This window comes from Cucumis melo, chromosome 3 (genome assembly GCF_025177605.1).
Source record: "Cucumis melo cultivar AY chromosome 3, USDA_Cmelo_AY_1.0, whole genome shotgun sequence".
NCBI lineage: Eukaryota > Viridiplantae > Streptophyta > Magnoliopsida > Cucurbitales > Cucurbitaceae > Cucumis > Cucumis melo.
In genome coordinates, this window is record NC_066859.1 from 16057128 (window position 1) to 16079158 (window position 22031).

General features: G+C 34.2%; 1 protein-coding gene and 1 pseudogene across 9 annotated transcripts; one reads left to right on the plus strand and one right to left on the minus strand.

Annotated features, from left to right (window-relative positions):
- Positions 1-3012: 3012 nt before the first annotated feature.
- Positions 3013-16725, minus strand: LOC103488590 (vesicle transport protein GOT1). 9 transcript variants are annotated; one of them, XM_051082744.1, is made up of 9 exons: positions 16564-16715; positions 16327-16439; positions 16177-16257; positions 15892-15968; positions 15552-15643; positions 15350-15430; positions 13940-14037; positions 13785-13860; positions 3013-3392 (listed from the first exon to the last, which is right to left on the minus strand). In XM_051082744.1, exons 4-9 carry the CDS (start codon positions 15917-15919, stop codon positions 3360-3362), a joined length of 408 nt encoding a protein of 135 aa, XP_050938701.1. In that variant the 5' UTR covers positions 15920-15968; positions 16177-16257; positions 16327-16439; positions 16564-16715; the 3' UTR covers positions 3013-3359. The 9 variants fall into 9 exon arrangements, with proteins under 9 accessions (XP_050938701.1, XP_050938702.1, XP_008445629.1 ...); XM_051082742.1 differs by lacking the exon at positions 3013-3392 and adding an exon at positions 11528-11874 and having other exon boundaries at positions 16564-16724; XM_051082745.1 differs by having other exon boundaries at positions 16198-16257; positions 16327-16679.
- On the plus strand, positions 4882-5001 carry LOC127148741 (5S ribosomal RNA; annotated as a pseudogene).
- Positions 16726-22031: the final 5306 nt, after the last annotated feature.

A 22031-nucleotide genomic window follows, 5' to 3' on the forward strand; every position in this document is an offset into this window, starting at 1 on the left:
ATTTAATTAATTGGATTACACGATCATTTAGATTTGGCTACATGATCGTTTAGATTTGGCTACCATTTTTTTTTTCAAAATTTGGTATACAATCATTTAGATTTGGCTACACGATCGTTTAGATTTTAGGTCCAAATCTAAACTATTCTTTTTCAAAATTTGGTAACGATCGTTTAGATTTGGGTACACGATCATTTAGATTTGGGGACCCAATCTAAACAAATTTTTTTTGTATAAACGGTTTTTTTTAATATTCTTTATACACAATCTTTTAATTTTAGTTACCTAATTTAAATGCCTAACCAATTTTTTGAAGATTCTTTTTTTGTATAACCAATTTAGTTACCTAATCTAAACGTAAAAAAAAAAAAAGAAAAAAGATGATACAAAAAAAAAAAAAAACATGCACGCATCTAAAAAGAGAAAAAAAACAAGAAAAACGATAGAAAAAATAGATTTGATTACCAAATCTAGAAACAAAAAAAACGGAAAAAATAACAGCTAAAAAAGAAGAGTACAGATAAAGACGATTAAAAAATCGCAGAAAGGAGAAAAAATGGAAGGGCAAACCTGGAATATTTAAAAAATAACTAACTTTATGGGTTTTGTTACACTAAATATTTCACTAGTTTGTTAGTTTTAGGAAAGTTTCCCAAAAATAAATTTAAAGATTGCTTTATACCATGAAAGTAAACCCTCCTACAAGACGATCAAAAGTCCCAAAGCAGAGAGAACACGTATAATTTATAGAAGAAACAAAACAGGAGATTCTTTTCTTTTCTTTTCTTTTTTATGAAATTCAATCCAGATTTTAGAAACTTTGGATACATTTTGAAAACAGAAAATGAAATCATTAACAAAACAAGTCCTTTTTGTCAAATAAAAAAAGACAAGAACACAAAATATGAAATAGAAAAGTTATCACGCCAACCCTAAGATGCTAACTTAATTTCATACATTAACTGTATTTCATTTTCTTTCTATGATTACTAGATTTACTTACAATATATTCAAAGCTTGAACTCTGAACATTTTGTTTCAATTATGCTATTAATATAGAAACCAAGAGACTTTGATATATATAAACACAAGATGTGTAGCTTTGAGATTTGTAACCATGAGAAATAATTTGGCTTGGAAAGCCATGCATACCAATTTGTAATGGGTAGTCTTTTCCAATTACATTTTAAAGATACTTGGTTATTAGAAATACCTTTCAACTTCTCTTTTGTCTCAGAGAAAAAAAATGATGCTATATTATTTTCAAAAGTTAGTAATATTATTCTTAACATTTCAAAACTACCATTGAACTAGAAATTGATTAGAATGTTAATTGATAATTGAGATCTAGAATGGTTTAGTTTTATTTGAGGATTAATGAGGTTTTTGGAGAGATTTTGATTTTAGGTTTGATATATTCAGTGGGAAGTTGTTGGTCCTCTTTGGGAATTGAGGTTCCTTCTTTATACTAATAATAAGAGCAATCTTTTACCTATTTTTTTTCAGGTTCAAGGGCATTAAAGTAACCTTTGATGGTTTTGAAGGTTTTATCATGTATAAAATTCAAGAGTTTTGTACAATTTAACTCAATATATATATATATATATATATATATATATATATATATATATATATATATATATATATATATATATATATATATATATATATATATATCAAGATCTCTTTTTAAGAAGAGTTTTAAAACATTAAAGGTTGGAGCAATATTGCTATTTTTCCTAGTAAAGAGCAAAGTTAAAAAATACATGTTATTAGAATAGCCTTTCATAAATGATAATTTTCACTATAATTAATAATTGTAATTGACTTTTGCTTTTTTAGTTCGGTAAAATAACATATGATAGTGGAATATTCCAACATGTAACTCTTTTCCATGATATCTCTTACAAAGAGTTGTCCTATATTTGCCACCAGTCAAATTGAAAAGTGTTTAATATAAAATTTCATTAACGTGACTCGATCCTAATTCAAAAGGAACATTTTTGAAATTAGACCACACCTAGTTTAGGATCAAATCAACATTCAGCAATGGACAAAAGTTAAAATAAAATAGGCCTATCTACAACACATTGGATTACGAATAGTTAATTTTCACATTTTAATATGAAAAAGAATGGCAAGCATGACAAAGATTCATTTCCTCACAATGATAGATGAAATTAATTGAAAGGTCTGTGCTTGTAATCAATTGCTTCACACAATTGGTTGCATTCAACCACAAAGGATGTTGCTTCAGCATCTCAATTTTGGTCCCACAAATTTGCAGCTCAATACATTAAAACCCAAAACTACACGACTTTTTTTGGGGGGTTCAACAATAAATGCAAAACTAAAGGACTTCTCCAACCTTGATACTTATTAATGTTGCTCATCATTATTCTTGCCTCCCAAGAGCTGAGGTAGTTAAAGGTTTGAGATGTTCGAAAAGAAGTTCAGTTCAAACTACTTCGGTTCAAGATTCAAATCTTCATCCAATCTCATAATAACCATTTTGTTCCAATTAAAACATTATATTTGAATCGAGATCTGGTTTATGTTCTTAATGTCTAGGCTTCTCAGAAAGGATATGACCAACACATTAAGATTTGACAGTTTCAATTTTAATACCAAAATAAAAATAAAAAGAGAACCATGTTTAGATTGAGAATTTCATAAATTGATCGGTTTTTTTGTGCTATTACCAAAATAGCCTGGTTGAGTCAGCTCTCACCCAATTTTTCCCAACTAATAATATCAAGTGCATGAACAATAAAAATAAATGTAAATGTAAATCGTTTTAACACAACTTCATAAAAAGAAAGATAAGAAAACATTCCATAAAGAACCAATTTAAAAGCACCTGTTAATCAAAAGATTCAAAACCAACCCCAAAAAGATTCTTACAAAAACAATACCATCAAGAGAGAGAAGTGACCCCAAATATTAGATAGTGAACAAACAACTTTGATACTAATAACCTCAAAAACCATATAACTAAATATCCTAGAAGGATGTTCTAAAAATAAGATTTGATAAATGACAGTTGGAGAAACATAAGCCAAAAAATCGATTAAGGTCAAGGAAAAGCGTTGAAGTTCATGCTGAGTTCTACTTTCAGCGTGATAATAAGAAAGTATACGTATACACATGTAAGAACTCGTAAACAGCACTCAAAAACTATATCATGAATCTATAAACAGCACCATGTTGTTTTTTCAGAGTTGTAAAATCTGATCAGAGAATCCATGTACTAACCTTCAGAATATTCCATTCAAAGCTTCTGAAGATGAAATCTACATGTGATCAATTTGGTGTGGTGTCAACTATCATTTGAACATAAGTTAAACAATTTGAAGTGATCACCCAGAGCCTCTCCACAGACTTTCGAGAATCTGGAATAATCAACTGTCAATTGTTAGCACTTAAGAGCCAAACCAATTACCTAATTGTTGAAGGGTAAACTAGAAATAAAAAAAATCTGAAATCCTATCTGTTTGATCTTGACCCCATTCTTATATTCTCTATGTTGAAAAATAGCCTTTGTTTACTTATAGTTTTAGGCTATGGTCCTAAAAGTATGTTTAAAATCAAAGCTAAATATTAAGTGTTAAAACAATATATTACGTACTTTTATAATTTGGCTAAGATTTCAAATTGACCATAGTATAATTAACAGAGAGAGATACTAAATCAGATTAATTCCTAAAATTAGAAAGAAAAAAAGGGGAAAAAATCAGTATCAAACAGACAAATAGGACCAAAGTAACTCAAATTGTTAACAATGTTCAATGGATAAACAATATCCCCATTCCTCCACATGTCAAAAACTCATCCCATCGTGAGAGAGAAAAAAGCATACTTTTGAAAAGGGGCATTGGACAGATGAGACACCTTTTAGACAGGTTTAGACTACGTGATCTCCCATATAGGTTGTGTTATTTGGCTTAACTGACAGACCGAGGGTCTAGGAAGGTTGTAAGCTCACTAGTCACTACTTTTTCAAGTCTTTGTGTGCATGCTTGATAATTAGAGCAAAGGCACCCAAGTTCTCTCCATCTAGCAAAATAAAAATAAAGTGTTCATGGACTTTCACTCTGAATAGAAATTTTAGCGCATTTTCATGTTCCACTGTCGTGACTTTTATTTTTCTTAATCGATGTCAGCCAATTGGATCATCTTTTCCTTGAATGAATTGATCTGATCACCTAGCAACCTCTTTTCTTTCATTTGGTTTTATGCACAATTATGAAAAATTCATGCTCAGCACAATTTATCCCACTAATTCTATAGATTTCTCTTAAGAAATCCATTTAACCCTTTGATTTTGTCCTCCGACGTATTCTCTCTCAGTCTCTTTCCATTCACCATCAAAACCAACAAATACATGAGGCATCCTGCAACTTGGCATACAAGAAATGTCCAAAGACGATTCTCCTAAACATATAAAGTTGCCAAGGTATTAACTTATTTTTAATGTTGGAGACAGTCTTCGTTAAGTGCGAACAATAGGTCAAATTAGCTCAGAAGAAATATTTAGTATTGATTTTGGTGACAAGAGGCATCTGCAAATAGAAAACACACATAACAACAAAATCAATAATCTGTCTTAAAACCCGAGACAGTCTTGGCCGAGAATAATATGAATTAACAATTGAACTCGAGCAACATTGCACTGGGATACCACCATATGCATTCTATGATGTCCCTCATCCAATGTCGAGCGAAATCGTCCTCAAGATTACCACACAAAATGCATGTGAAATGCAACAAATCTCGGGACTGATTCAACAAATCTCAAGGCAATTTCATCAATCTCGGTCCATATTAATGAAATTGTTGAGATTCATCAAAGGAAGCCACATGCATTAACTTAAAATCACGTTCTACATCTACCTCCAGCACTTATGCACTGGATCGCATCAGAACTCCGCAGTTAAGCGTGCTTGGGCGAGAGTAGTACTAAGTTGGGTGACCACTTGGGAAGTCCTCGTGTTGCACCCCTTTTAAAACATCTACCTCCAGCAGAAAGGCAACTACATATTTTCCCATCTGCCATTTGTCCCAAATTTCAAAAAAACACTAAAACAGAACCTAAACTCCAACCCTAAACCATGAAATCGTTCAAAGTAAATCATTTTCAAATATCCAACCCAAAACTATGAAATTAGCACAAGGTTTAGGGTCTATAGATATCTAACATTCGACCTACAAAGGTATTTTGGTTATTCGAGAATACCCTTTATTTTGAAATTTAAAAACAAAACCCAAAATCTCGGTATCGAGTTCGGCCAAGATGGACCTATAGAAATTATGTTGAAATGGTTTTTTAATATTTGAGAAGAATCTTGGTGTCAAGGTCGGCCGAAATTGACCGAGAAAAACAAAGTTACGAGTTTTTTTAAAGTGTGCTAGTTTTGAAATTTAAAACCAAAAGTGTGCTACTTCTACTAATTTCCCTTCACCTATCTCAATTTAACACTACGAACAAAACGGGCCCAACCAACAGAATGGCCATTCTTTCAGGCGCTTTTATTGACTTTGTTGCAGTCTTTGTTGAGCATCCAACTGTTACAAAATCTCAAAAGGGAAGGCCCCCATTTAAAAGATTCAGCTTCAAGAAGAAGAGTAAAATTATCAGAAAACAGTCTTGCTTGTCTATTAACTCAGTATTTTCAAAATCCTCATCCCAAGCCATATTGGTGAAAAAGTGGTCGATTAGTGATCTTGCTAAGGAAGAACCTTCCTTGACCAAGTGAATCTACCATTGCTAAGAGGAACCTCCAAAAAGATTAGCTTGATCAACAATATTATTAAACTTCCTCATACACTTGATCTTGATAGTTCTCTTTCTGGTAGTCTCCTGTACCCTCTTTCTTCAAACAAGATGCTTCAGAAATGGCTTGAATAAATTCGGGTACTTCCTCACTTTTGAGTGGCGTTTAGTTCTTTTTTCGGAAATGTTTCTTATCGATGTGGAGAAAGAAGAGGACGAATTAGGATGGGAAGCGTTGAAATGTGAGGAAGAAAGACTGCTTGAGTAACCAGGATTCTTTACGGACTGAACTAGCAATTGAGCGGGCTGCTAACGTTTCAGATGAAACGGGGACAACAATCTGTCACTGGAGAAACTTCGGACAGTTAAAGTGGGGTCATATGACTGTTGAACTACCCTTTCTTTTAGTTTCAATGAATTTGGTTGAGAGGAAATTAATTTTGTTTCTGCAATTAAATTCACTTTTGAAACCTCATTGGACACCGAGAGGGTCCCAACTACCTCTTTCTCTTTCCTCATTAGTTGTGACTCTTCAGCTTCCTTTGATGTATTCACACCAGTTTAAATTTTCAAAGCCGAAGCTTCTGCCATGAATAATGAACTTCAACGAGATAAGGAGCAATCTCCGATTATCTTCCCCTTTACTTTCTTCTCTTTAAGATCCTTGAAAGGATTCCTTGCAAAATCTGGAACTAACTTGTCCAAAATTAAAAACATCCATTCAGGCTTCAAAACATTTAAGTCGGACCCTTCATCTTTTAAAACTTGATTCAATCTTGCTATCTATTGGGTTGGAAAAGTCTTCAATGAATAATGCTTCTTGGACAATCTTTGATTCTTCAAGAGATTCAATATCTCCAAAGTGAAGGAAGAAATTATCTTGCTTCTCATCTCTTAGCTCAACTGTTGCTGGCATAAAACCACATAGGTTTGATTTGACTTTTAATTTTGCTTCCAAACAATTAGTTATGTTAGTGTTTCTAATGATATGGACTTGGGCCCTTCGGAGTAAGCTCCAATTACGCTAAAAATATTCTTGCTCCAGTAATCCAGCGAAAGGTTCTTGACAGAAATCCATCCTCCAAACCACTTTATAGCAGCCAGTCTACCGTGAATAAAACTGAAAATTAATTTACCCCTTACTCACACTAGAGCTGATATTGTTTTGCAGTAAGCTTCGCAAGTCAATTCATGAACAGTCTGTTAAGACACTTAACAAGAAAACACCCAAAATCTAACTAAATGGCTGAAACAGAGACAGTACACTGCTGTTTATATATTTGTCCTGTTTATATATTTATATAGCCAAAATAGCTGATAACAGTCACAAGATGATGAAAAACAAAGAACAAACAACCATAAAAGAACATACCAGCTCCTTCACAGTGAGCTGGGAAATCCAGAGGCTACAGCAGCCTTTACACTCAAATAGAAATAAAAAATGACCTACCTACAAAATACCTAAATGATCCTATATATAGCACTCCTCAAATTTCTCCCAGTGGGCCCCTCAACACGATCCTCCTGCAGATCCTTTTTTTCAGAACATTCTATTCTCCATCAAATGATCATCTAATTACCTTTTTACCCCTCCTTTTGTAAGTATTAACTATAAGAGGTCTAACAATGCCCCTTGCCCTCAATGTGAAATGTAGGGAATTGCCGATTCATTTGATAAACCGATTCCCATGTAGCTTTTGCCTCGGGCAGTCCCTTCCATTTAATCAACCACTCGTTAGCTCCCAACTCCTTCCTCCATCAAACTCCTAGCACTGTTTCTAGCCACAATTGCAACTCAAACTCTTCTGTCAGAACAGGGTGTTGATTCTGCACTCCTTGTTGTTTCCCAAGTCTCAGCTTCAGCTGGGAAATGTGAAACACATTATGGATGGCAGCTTCAGGTGGTAAATCCAAACGGTAAGTTACCTCACCTCTCCTATCTGATCTTATAAGGGCCATAGTATGTAGGTGCAAGCTTCTCACATTTCTTTCTAGCCAAAGAGCATTGCCCGTAAGGTCTCAACTTCAAGTATACCTCATCTCCCCCACCTTAAATTTGAGCTCCCTTCTTCTAAGATCGGCCATTTTCTTCAATTTATTCTATGCTATGCACAAATTCCCTTTCAAGGCATTAATAGCCAAGTCTCTTTCCTTCAGCATGGTCTCTACTTCATTGCTTGGGATTTGTTGATGTCCGTAGGGGGTAGGGGGAGGGGGGTGCCATAAACAATCTGGAAAGGGGTAGTTTTTGCCGAAGCATGAAAAGTTGTGTTGTACTACAACTCAGCCCAAGGAATGAACTTATCCCATCTATACAGTTGTTCATAGCAAAAATACCTCAAATAGGTCCCAAGCATCGATTCACTCTCTCGGATTTGAGGATGGAAAGCAGCGCTTCTCTTTAAGATTGTCCCCATCATGGCAAACAGTTCCTTCCAAAAATTACTCAGAAAAATCTTATCTTGGTTTGAAATAATCAATTTAGGGATGCCATGTTTCCCAATAATTCTGTCAATGAATACCGTAGCCACATGTTTAACTGAAAAATGATGTTTGAGAGTAATGAAGTAGGCATACTTACTCAACCGGTCAACCACCACCATGATAACATTAACACCTCCAGCCAAAAGCAATTCCTCTACGAAGTCCATGGTCCAATCTTCTAACATTTTTTCTGGAATGGGAAGAGGCTGCAATACTCCTGCTGGTTTTGTGGCTTCATATTTGTTCCTTTGGCAAGTATCAATAGTTCTACATATCTTTTTACATCAGTTTTCATGCCCTGCCAGTGTAGTTCACCACTCATTCTTTTGTAAGTCCTTAGGAAACCCGAGTGGCCCCTTAAAATCGAATCATGGAAAGTGTGAAGCAGATTAAGTATGAGGGAGGAAATTTTTTAGAGAACTACCCTACCCTTGTACAATAATCTCCCATTCTCCCATCGATATCTACCCCTCTCCTCAGAATTCCTCTTCAAGTTCTCAATTATTTCTGTAGTTCCTCATCTTTCTCCACTTCTTTTCCTACCATTTCCATATCAACTATTCCTTATGTGGCCATGGAATTCAGTTCAAGTGGCTGTTCTATTCTAGATAAGGCATCAGTAGCCTTGTTTTACAGCCATGGTTGATAGAGAATCTCAAAATCATAGCCCAATAGCTTAGTTAACCATTTCTGAAACTGTGATTGCACCTCCCTCTGCTCCAGCAAAAATTTTAATGCCTCTTAATCAGAAATGATAGTAAACTTCCTCCCCAATAGGTAATGTCTCCATTTCTGCACCGCAAGGACTACAGCCATCATTTCCCTTTCATAGATTGACTTAGCTTGAGCTCTTGATGAAAGCTTCTGGCTGAAAAAGGCAATTGGATGCCCGTTCTGAGATAAGACAGCCCCCAATCCAAACCCTGAAGCATCAGTTTCAATCACAAAGGGTAGAGACCAATCAGGTAATGCCAGCATCGGATGATTGTCATGGCTGATTTTAGTTGTTCAAAAGCTACTGTGGCTTCTTCATTCCATTTGAAAGAATTTTTCTGTAGGAGCTTGGTTAATGGTGCAGCAATTTCTCCATATCCCTTCACAAATCTCCTATAGTAGCCAGTTAGGCCTAGGAAACCTCTCAACCCCGTACATCTTTAGGTTGAGGCTAGATAATCATGCTTTTGATCTTTTCTTCATCTGCTTCTACTCCTTTGCTAGAAATTTGATGTCCAAAGTATTGGATTTTGAAGTGTGCTATCACACACTTCTTTTTATTGGCAAACAATCTATTGTCTCTCAACACAGCAAAAGTCATTCCCAAATGCTTTTCATGCTCAGTAATGTCAGCACTATAGACTAGTATGTCATAAAAAAAAACTAATACACAGCGCCTTGAGAAAGGTTTGAATACCTGATTCATAAGAGATTGGAAGATGGCCGGCACATTAGTGAGATTGAAAGGCATGACAAGGAATTCATAATGCCTTCATGAGTCCTGAATGCAGTCTTCTCTATGTCCTCTTCCTTTATCCGAATATGATGATAACCTGATTTCAGGTCCAGCTTCGAGAAAACAGTGGCCCCATGCAACTCATCCAATAATTCCTCAATTACTGGGATGGGAAACTTATCAGAAATAGTTACCTGAGTAAGCTTCCTATAATCTACACAGAATCTCCACCCTCCATCCTTCTTCACTAATAAGACCGAGCTGGAATAAGAGTTGTGACTAGGTCTAATCACCCCTGCTTGGAGCATCTCAGTGACCAATTTCTCTATTTCTTCCTTCTGGGCATGGCCGTACTTGTAGGGTCTTGCATTAATTGGTTTCTGCTCGGGTAAGGTCAATATATGGTGATCAATAGTTCTCTTAGGAGGGAGTCCTTTTGGAACCTCAAAGATGTCACTATACTGTTTCAACAAGGATTTAATCATGGGTAAGTCTTCTTCATCATACATCATAATCATCTTCTGTTTCTATCTCAAAGTATTATAGTTCTAAAAGAAACCCTTGGTCTTCTTCATTCCAAGTCTTTTTCAAAGTCTTTAAAGAGCATTCAACCTTGATGAGAGTGGGATCCCCTCTTAGAACAATTTGTTTCTCCCCAACACAAAATGTCATGGTCAAGGACAACCAGTGAACTTTCATTGTTCCTGTAGAATTTAGCCACTGCATTCCCAGAACTAAATCCACACTGCTCTAACTCCACTGCCAAAAAATATGCCACCATGAGCAACTCTTTTAGCTTGAGCTCCACTCTCTTACACAACCTTTTTCCCTTGCAAGGCATGCCATTGCCAATCATGACTCCAAAAGGAGTCATTTCCATTGGATCTGTCTCTCTTCTACTAAATCTTGGTGTATGAAATTGTGAGTGGCTCCACTGGCAATCAACACCACCACTTCCTTGTCCACAACGCCCTTTTTCGTTTCATGGTTCCTTTAGATGAGAATCCCATGACTGTTTTGAGTTCAACTTCTGACCCTTCAGCAATGTCTAACTGCTTTAGTTCCACCATTCCCTCAATTTTTTCTTCGGATGTTCCCTCTTCCCCTGTGCTTTCTTCTTCATTTAGGATGAAGAGCATTAATTCCTTTTTTCCTAGAAAGCATCGATGACCATGGGAGTATTTTTCATTGCATCTAAAGCATAACCCCTTGTCCAGCCTTGCTCGAAATTCAGCATCCGAAAGCCTCTTAATAGATGGTTCATTCTTTTGGTAGCTGCCCTTATTCAAAATTGTCACTTGCTTCATTGGAATTCTGATTCCTTTTGAGTCTCTTTTCTCATTTCCTCCTTTGTTCTTGTTGCCTGAGCTCTCTCCACTCTTGGTTTCCATCAATCCCAGCTCTTCTCTAGCCAGCTTTAAAGCCAAATTTCGATCGATTACTAATTGTGCCTCTTTCATACACTCCTCCAAGGTCTGAGGGTGTCGAATGACGACTTCAGCTTGAAGGGCAGGTTTCAACCCAATCACAAACGCATCTCTTAGTACACTTTCTACCATGTGTGACAAAGGGGCTAAATAACTCACAAACCTTTTCACATAGTCATTATACATTCCATCTTGTTGTATATGTATCAACCTACCCCCAAACTCTTTTGCCCTAAGTCTCTAAAGAACTCAAACATTCTCTCTTTAAGGTCTTCCCAAGATTCAATCTTCCTTCTATTGTGACTCCACCTATACCAATCAACTTCATCCTATCCAAAGCTCACCACAGGAACCTTTACTTTCTCGGTCTCAGGTAAGTTGTTAATTTCAAAGAAATGCTCAGCTCAGTAAACCCATGATTCAAGATTTTCCCCTAAGAACATTGGCATTTCCGGTTTCTTATATTTGCTACGGTCCACTGTTGCATTGTTCCCTTCACTGGTACCCTCCATTTCTTCCATTTTTCCTTTAAGCTTCATCACAGATCCATCGAAAGTGCCTGATTCTCCTCTCTTCCTATAGCTATGGTTCTCTCTCATTTCTTCAGTAATTTGTCCCTGGACTTCTTCATTTCTAACATCGTTTCCTTCCATCCCAGAACTTCCTTCTCCATTCCTTCCCTTCTTTCTTCCATCAAACGTTGAGCCCTGGCACGAGTAATAGCCCCCTGTTTCCGAGCTCTGATACCAAGTTGTTAAGACAGTTAACAAGAAAACACTCAAAATACTAACTAAATGGTTGAAACAGAGACAGTACTCTGCTGTTTATATATTTATATAGCCAAAATAGTTGATAACAGTCGCAAGATGATGAAAAACAAAGAACAAACAACTATAAAAGAACATATCAGCTCCTTCACAATGAGCTGGGAAATCCATAGGCTACAGCAGCCTTTACACCCAAATAGAAATAAAAAATGACCTACCTACAAAATACCTAAACGATCCTATATATAGCACTCCTCAAATTGCTCCCAGTGGGCCCCTCTGCACGATTCTTCTCCAGGTCCTTTTTTCAGAACATTCTTTCTCCATTAAATGATCGTCCAATTACCTTTTTACTCCTCCTTTTGTAAGTATTAACAATAGGAGGTCTTACACAGTCCAACTGAAGAAAATAATCAAGCTGTTTATAGAATAATCCGATACTTGAAAGGAACTCCAGGAGAAGGATTGCACTTCAAAAAGTATGGGAAAAGGAACATTGAAATCTTCATGGATGATGATTGGGCAAGCTCAAAAACAGAGAAGGTCAACTACTGAATATTGTACCTTTGTTTGGGGAAACTTAGTCGCGTGGCAAAACATGAAACAGTCGGTCGTATCTAAGAGTAGTGCTGAAGCTGAGCTAAAGGCTCTAGCTCAAGAAATATGTGAAGGAATTTGGCTCAAAAGTATCCTATCAGAGCTTAAAATCACATTGGGAGAACCAACGGAGGTACATTGTGACAATCAAGCCACTATAAGTATCGCCAAAGACCCCATTCATCATGATCACATAAAGCATGTCGGTATCGATCGACACTTCTTAAAGAAAAAATTGAAAACAAAAGCTTCTCCGTAAACTACATACCTACCAAGATGCAAATTGCTGACATTCCTACAAAAGCCCTATTCAAGAACACTTTTGAAGTCTTAAAGGCCAAGCTGGATTTAATCAATAGATAAAATCCCGTTTGAGGGAGAGTCTTGAATATGGAAAGTCTTCTCCTTTCCCCATCTTTTTGGAATGCTATTTCCAGCCATTATTTGCCTTCTAGTTCTCTCTTTGTAACATTCTTGCCTTATTTATTAGTCTTTTTACAAGAGGGTTTTGCCATATTAGACATTCATCGTTGTATATATATTAGTATTTCCCCTTTGTGTAAAAAATAAGAAGAATCTAGGTAATTCATATTTCTATATAAACAACTAGCCCATGTAAGACATAAAAAATAATTGTGAAAATCTTTAGATACTAACACCTAATGAGCAGTGTGGAATTTGGCGATAATTGTTTCTTTAAAACAAATAAAATAACAATAATAAGACCCTAGAAAATTAACACGGACAGTTGGAGATTAGTAGTAAAGGCTCTTCAATCTAATCACACAGTCTTGAGTCTGACGCTTATCTGGGCTAATATATTGAACTAATTGAAATATTAAAAATCAAGTTTTTATTGAATACCAAACATCTTAGACTAATAATTGGACCCAATGACAAAAACACAATCTACATTAAAAAGACGTTGGGAGATTTATGATAAGAGTTATTTTAACTTCTCCTTATGTAATTTGAAGGCAAATTAAAAAATTTCTTAATCTCAACTGGACAACAGTCAAACAGTCAAACAAAAATGGCTATTGTGTAATCAAATCGCTTTCAAGTACCAAAAAAAAAGAGAGAGAGAGTTAATTTCAGGAAATGAAATTTAATAAAATATTGCACGGCTCTACCACAAAGGGAAGCATATAACATTGTCCTCTAGTAATGGCTAATATTAACCAGGAATGAATTATGCTAATAAATCAATAAATCATTTTCAAGGAGATATGACATATGAACTAACAAATCTAAGAGGCATATGAAACAATGTAACTAAAGCTTACCACGATGGGGTATGGAAGAATCCATCCAAGAACTGGAATCTGGTACAAAAATCCTTTAATTGAGGGCCAAAAACCACTACATTAGAGACATCAGGGTGTAAGAGAGATGTCATTGATATTAAGTTCATAGTTCCAAATTTGGATAAGAAACAAACCCAAAGAGAACAAAACAGCCACAGATCTCCAAAAGTATGCCAATTATGGGCCAGCGAACAAAAATGAAGAAGAGGCCGAGAAGAAATGATGCAGAACCCTGAAAAATTATAAAACATACTTCAACTCCACGACATTTCAACATATGGATTATGTTCATTCTTTATTCTTTATTCTTTATTCTTTGAAGTATAGTGTCCCGACACCAAAGGAAACAGGCAATTCCTATTAGAAAACGAAAGGATATAAAAATTGTTGGGAAAGGACCATGCATCCTCCCTATAATGAAGTCAAGAAACTGCCAAATAAAAGACAAACACAGAAACAAAACTCGCAAATTGGTAATGACTAAAGATGGGGCAACTAAAATCAAGAATTAAAAAAAAAATTAAAATGTTGACAAATAATGAAACAGAAGTATTAATCTTCATCCATTCTGGTATAGTTAAGCTGTCTCTATGTAGATTTTGGGAAGTTGACCCAGTTCTTTCCATCCATGGCTGCCAGATTTTTTTTTTCCAGAGGAAACAAAATTTTCATTGAAATATTGAAAAGATACAAGTGCCAAAAGTAATGTAACCCTATGAGAGTGAGAGAGAATAAAAAACGTGAAAACATCCATGGCTTCCAAAAAATAGTAAAATCAGCCTTTTATATACTCCCTACATAACTTGGGAAAATTATGTTATTTTTGGAGCAGTCCCCTTGAGAAATATCTTTCGATGATGATATCTCTATCCTTACAAAAATAAATATCCGTATCTATATAAATGCACATTCACATAAACGTACATTTACATAAACACACTTTATCCAATTATTCAAATTTCACCAAAACCTTTCAACTTTCTTTTATGTACATGTGATCAATGAGGGAAGCATTAAAAGGAACCCACTAAAACAAAAATTAAAGAAATCTATAGGCTTAAGAAATCTATAGGCTTTGGTAGGTCTCGTAAAATTTATGTCATAATAATTTATGTAACGATCTACTAGAAATCTATATGGTCAACGTTCACTATTAACTAATGATGCCTGATGCCACACTTTACATCCTGCTAATTCTATCCCTATAACATCGCCAAATCTATGCCACATGTAAAACCACGTTTAAATCTAATAACAAAAACATGATAAGTACTTTGATTTGCATCTTCTTTTTTCCTTTTAACGGAAACCAAGCTTGTATTAGGAAGGAATGAAAGAAAACAAGATCATTGAAAAAAGAAATAAACAATAATAATAAATAAAGAGCAACAAATGTATGAGCCAGTAAAACAAAGAAGGTCAATTTAACAAAAACAAAACCTAAAGAATAATTACATAAATCCTTATTTACCGAACCGAAAGATGCGTATGGAACCTAGCAAGGGACCTGATCTCCCCCTGGCATGATAAGTACTTTGTCATACCTTGTAATTTGCTCGACTGGTAAATAGGTTCCATGTAGAATGCCAACCAAGTAAAAGTGCCACTCCGATTAACCAAAATATCTGATAAAATATGTTTTTTTTCAAAGATAAGAGAGGATGGGTAATGTGGGAACAAAAGCATCAGAAAAGTCAGCATCCTGATACCTACAGAAAGCAACATCAAACTATCGAAGGGACTTACATTTCCTAAAGCAAGCAATCCCCTGTCAAAGAAAAGGATTACAGCCAAAAACGTGAAAAAGAAGCCAAAACCAATCAGCCCAAGTCCAACTCCTGCATTTCAAAGAAGATACAGCTATTGGCTGCTATATATTGCAGATCCAAACCAACAGCACACATTCTCAAATTTCTAAAAGAAGCCATCAAGAGAAGGAACTCCATGAACTTAATTTTTCAAGAAGGTCATTCTCACTTCAAAGAATTGAGAATATTTAATACTAAAAAGATGAGCCTATGATATAACCAAAGAGAAATTAGTGAAGCACATTAAGGCTGCAAATAAATTGCAATATAATGCTCACGTTTTTGCTCAGTCAATTCATAGGCCATTGTGTTGACTGGTCGAACTCAAATAGGCAGTCACACAGAGAAGTACCAGCTGCCAAAGTTTAAGAAACAGCAAAAACTAAGATTATTTATGAGAATCTGGGGGTAAACAGCATATAGAAACCAATTCACAGAGTAAGGAATAAGTAATCCTGGTATGATTATATCAAGAAGTTGCAAGAATCAGCTATTGACTAACTAATAACTGTAACTATAACATGTTAGCATGAATAAAGAAATGAAAAGTGTTGTGGACTAACAAATAAATGGAACTTCTTAACTGCACGAATTCCCCAAGACTAATGAGTAATAGCGATAGTTCAAAACTGAGCAATGGTTCCCTGGAAATAAACATGAAAAATAAGATGAAGAAGAAATGGACGAAGAGTGGAAAGGAAATTGCTACATACTTGAGTGGGGACAGAGTTGAGCTCCTAGATGGGTTGGTTGAGAGTTTGGGACATTAGTAGATCAGATTCGTCCAATTGCCCAATTGAAATTCATAGCTAGACGTCGAGATGTGCTGTAACAAGAACCCTAAATTCCAATTCCCAATTGTTTTGATATATATGAAAGTGCTTCTACTAATTTCAAATAACATCGAAAAGATTTGCCCGGTGATGGTCGGACATGGTTGTTGGAAGAACCTGTTCGCACGTGAGACGTGTTTCGTTCGCGATGTAGATCGATCCCTTTCGGTCCTTTTAATCTCTCTTTCTGTCTCGACAACTTCTCTAATTTATAGAGTTATATTTAGTGGATTTTGTGAGGATGGATTTGGGCTATCAACCCTCCCGAGTTTACCCCAAATATATGAAATTACGCCAAAGGAAACATTAACATCGTTACATGTCAAATATTTATTTATCGTCAAACAAAGTCTATAAAATTGCCTCTTTTTTAAATATTTTATATTTTTTATTTCATCTTTTTCTCTATTTTTGTGATGAAATCGTCGATTTCTTTCATATTTTTCTTCCTGTTGTTCTTTTCATATCTTTCTCCTTTTCTTCTTTTCTTTTTTCATGTGATTTCTTTCCTTAATCTTTCTTATTTTTCAATTCCTTTTTTACGTTGTTAATCTTTCCATCATCTTTCTTCTTTTCTGATTTTGCGATTTCTTTCAATGTTTTTTCTTCTTTTTTTATTCTTTTTTACCTCGTTTAATATTTTCGTCGTTTTTTTTATTCTTTTTTACGTCGTTTAATTTTTCCATCGTCTTCCTTCTTTTCTTTTTTTCGCTGTGATTTCTTTCCATTATCCTTCTTCTTTTCCTCTTTTTTTTTTACGTCGTTTGAATTTAGATAACCAAATCTAAATAACCGTGTACAAAAAAATAGCAAATCTAAAAAATCGTGTATAAAAAATCTTGAAAAAAATCATTTAGATTGAAGTAACCAAATGTAAACGATCGTGTAAAAAAAATCATCGGTAGACAAATCTAAACCATCGTGTACCAAAAGAATTAAAAAAATCATTTAGTCAAATCTAAACGATCGTGTAGACTAATCTAAACGATCGTGTAGACTAATCTAAACGATCGTGTAGACAAATCAAAACGATCGTATAAAAAAATAAACAATTGTGTAGTAAAATAATTTTAAAAAATCGTTTAGTCAAATCTAAACGATCGTATAACAAAAAATAAACGATTGTGTAGCAAAATAATTTTAAAAAATCGTTTAGCCAAATCTAAGTGATCGTATACCAAGATTTGAAAAAAAAAAATCGGGACCCAAATCTAAACGATCGTGTAACCAAATAAAACGATCGTGTAACAAAATTAAATAATAGAATTGAAAAAATAAATTATAGTCATATCTAAACGATCGTATACCAAACAATAGCCAAATCCAAATCTAGATGATCAAATCTAAAAAATCGTGTAAATAAATTTAAACGTAACCAAATTAAACGATCGTGTAACAAAATTAAAAGATAGAATTGAAAATAAATTGTAGTCATATTAAAACAATTGCGGACCAAACAATAGCCAAATCTAAACGATCGCAAATATATTACGCGAGCATTGTTGACGTCGTAGTTGACGGGACTTTTTTTATATTTTACACGGTAGGCCTTTAGGCTTTTTCTATTTTCAGAATTTTCTATACAGTGTTAATATTTTACCGCTTTTTTATATTTTTGAAAAGACCCCATACACCAAATTAGTTTTATTTGATTTAAAGCATGTGTTGGTCAACATTTACTCATTTGTGTTCTCAATTACAATTTACTAATTTGTGTTCTCACTTACAATGTGGAGCACATGTTACTTAATTAGTTTCATATTTATTTTCTCAATTATAATTTGGAGCATGTGTTACTTTTAATTTGTTTCATATTATTTTCGTTTTCAAAAAGATAACAAAGCATCCAAATATTATCTTCTATAGAACATTTTCGTTAATATATATGGTACACGATCATTTAGATTTGACTACTGTTTGCTACACGATTGTTTAGATTTGGTCGTTCCAAATCTAAACGATTTATTTTTTCAAAATTTGGTACACGATCGTTTATATTTGCCTAAACGAATTTTTTCAATATTTTTTTGATACACAATCCTTTAGATTTGTTTACACGGTCATTTATTTTTTCAAGATGATCAGGTAGATGATCGTTTAGATTTGGCTAAACGATTTTTTTTAATTATTTTGGTACACGATCGTTTAGATATGTCTACACGATCGTTTATTTATTTTACACGATTGTTTAGATTTTTCTACTCCAATCTAAACAATTTTTTCAAGATTCTTTATACACGACATTTAGATTTAGTTACCCTAATCTAAACGACATAAAAAATATAAATAAAAAAAGAAAAAGAAAAAAGAAAAGAAGAAAGACGATGAAAAGAAATCGCAGCGAAAAAAAATAAGAAGAGAAAAAGAAAAAAGATGATATAAAAAAATCAGATTTTGTTACTCAAATCTAAATGACTTAAAAAAAAGGAAAAAGAAGAATGACGATGGAAAGAAATCATACTAACCAAATTTAAATGACGTAAAAAAAATAAGAGAAAAAGAAGAAAGACAATGAAAAGAAATCGTAGAGGAAAAAAAAAAGAAAAGGAAGAAAGATGATAGAAAGAAATCGCAGCAAAGAGGAGAAAAAAGACGAAAGGAAAACCTATAATATTTAAAAACTGCCTAACTTTATAAGCTTTGTTATACAGACCGTAAATATTTTCGCAGTTTGTTATATTTATGAAAAATTTCTTTATTTTTTTTTGTAATTTTTTTATTAATATTTGTCCAAAATTACTCATTCAATACAATACTTCAATGCCGTTTTATTCCAAAAAGAACCCAATCAAAATTTATAATAACGAATTATACAACTAATAACACTAAAGCATAGCAACAATGGCAAGTCCGAGTCTATCTCCATGTAAGCGCTAAACAATGTTTTGTTGAAGCTATTTTTTCTAGTTATCGTGATAAATTGGAGGTTTGGAATGACTAGAGATAATTACAAGAATGTGAAGATAGAATCATAAAGATAAAGGGAAATGCAACTACAACTATAAATCAGAAAATCTAGCTACCAAAGCAAAGGAATTTCTAAGTAATTTTGATCAATGAATTTATTGGTTAAGCAAACATTCAATCAATTTATTCACAAATGACTTGCATGGGACAAAAAAATTAGCCTATCTAGTAGCAGACAACAAATCAATAACGAACCAAGTAAGCGCTCTAAATATTAATGATCAAATCTTCTAAACAATCACACAAGACTAAAGCAAAAAGAATAAAAATTAAGGATTCGATGCATTAATTACTTTAGAAAAACTAATTAACTAGCCAATTCTTGTTTGAACTAAGCTAAAATATGCATAACCTAAGCTCCACGAAAAACTACAAGTCCTATCATACAAATCTTAACAATTTTCTACTTAGGTGATCTTAAGCTTTGCCAAACAACTAGGAAATGTGAGAGGCAGAAATTGTTTAGCTAAAACGTACATTCTAGAATAGAAGTGTCAATCCATTCAATAACATGCATCTATATAAGCACAAGATTCAAAGAAAACATAAATTCAATATGATAAAGTTAATCAATAATATCTCACAAAATTACAAAGGTTTGCTCCCATAAACTAGATACAACTTACCTCATCGATCCATAGATAAATCGATGGGGAAGCTGGAATCTATGAGTTACAATCCCAAAGGAAAATAAATCTCAAACTACTAGGTGAAAAGAAGAGAAAAGTGGTTGATGGTTGTGTTCCCTCTTTAAAATTCATTCTCTATTGCTCTAAAATCTTGGCAACATATTTATAGAAATCTATCGAGTGTCATTGTTCATTGATGCTTGTCGAAATGCAACCTCGCACACAGGGGTGTGTGCGCCATGATGAAAGGAGCATTGTTGCATTATTGAAAAATGTTGTGATGCTTTTGCCTGGTAAGCTCTTAACCTTTTAGTGCAACGCATGGTGTCACAGTCGATACTTTTCAGCCGAGCGACATCATGACTTATGCTCGATCATGGTTAGTCTTAAAAGAAACTCAAGTCCCAATCTACTTTTCTTCAACTCTTTGAAGTTTCGTTGAACCTTAGGTGAGTGTTGAAAAATATAAAGAGGAAAGGAAAAGAAAAAGAAACCTAACCTTTGTAGATTCCTCCCAAGAACACGACGAAATCTTCCTTGTTATTCTCAATGATTTCATAAAGAGAGTTGTGGGCTTCTATGATATTGATTTGGTGAAGGGAAAATTTGAGAGTTTTGTAAAGTAGAGCGAGATCATGAAAAAACAGAAGAGAGAAGTGAAAATTAAATTAATAAATCTCTCTATATCTTAACCATTTAAGAAAAATTGAGGGAGAAGTTATCAAATAACTCCATCCCTCCACTAACTTAGAATATATCATATACAATTTATTACCTTTAATCAATTTGAACAATTCAAATTAAACCAAAATAAATTTGATTCTCATTTATCCTTATTGAGCTATAAAGAAGACCTTATAGACCTATAGTCTATAGATTAAAACTTGAATGATATGAGATTAATTAATTAAACTATATAATTTAATTAATTTCCATTCATTAATTAATTATTAGTCATTCCACTAAAGATCAACAGTTGCACTTTTCTTACTATGCAAATACTTATAATTTAGGCAAACAGAAGGTGTTAGCCATGCAGGATATAAGAAAAACGGCAAGCAAGAAGTATCTTAGGATTTCCATTTAAGAACTAATTAATAAGGGAACTTTAAAGGAAGGAGTTCTCTCAATTCTTTTTGGCAAAAAACATCAAACCAGTTGAAGAAGTTTCCATCTTGAATGAGGAAGGTCGTTGAAGAAAGAGGTCAAGAAGAAGACCTTCAACCATTGAGGAAACGACGTGGAAGTCAAAGAGAATTTGGAAGAAAACCCGAGCCAAGAGTTTAAGCTACTATCAATGAGTGTCTTCTAAAGTTAAACTTTTTTCAAAAGTCTTCCTTTCTAAAGTTTTATGCTTATTGTGATGTTGTTTTACACGTTAATGTTTATGAGAAGAATGATTTCTTAAGAAATATTTTGTTTACTGTTTCCAGTAAAGTTTTATGCGTGATGATTATATGCTATGTTATGAATAAACCATTATTAGTCTTATTCCTATCAATGAGCTAACTATTATATGCACATAAGAAGTAAAGGCATCATTATAGAAAAGGATTACATGATGGAGTGAAGCTGACCAATGCGTAAAAGAAGCGTATTAAGCTTAGCTGCCTGAGCTGTGAGAAATGAACTAGGAAATTCTCCAAGGGATGTTGTTAATGAAAAGGACACCACAGTAGTCTATGTGTAAGACCTAGATTGCGGACTATCTTATGTGATAAGGCTACGCAAAACGAAGATGGTCCCGACGAGAATGAGCATTATGTGGTAAAAGAATGAGCAAAGAACCCCTACCCCAATTGCGAGATAGGTTCACTTCTCCAGGAAGTAATGGCATCATTGCCTACGTAAGAAAGTCGACGGATGAATTGACATTATCGTCCAATTCGCATCCAGATAAGGATACGATAGAGACACGTGATGATTTAGTATTAGACCTCTTTCCACCATCGATAGTAGTAATCATTCCGACATGGGCAGACTCTACCT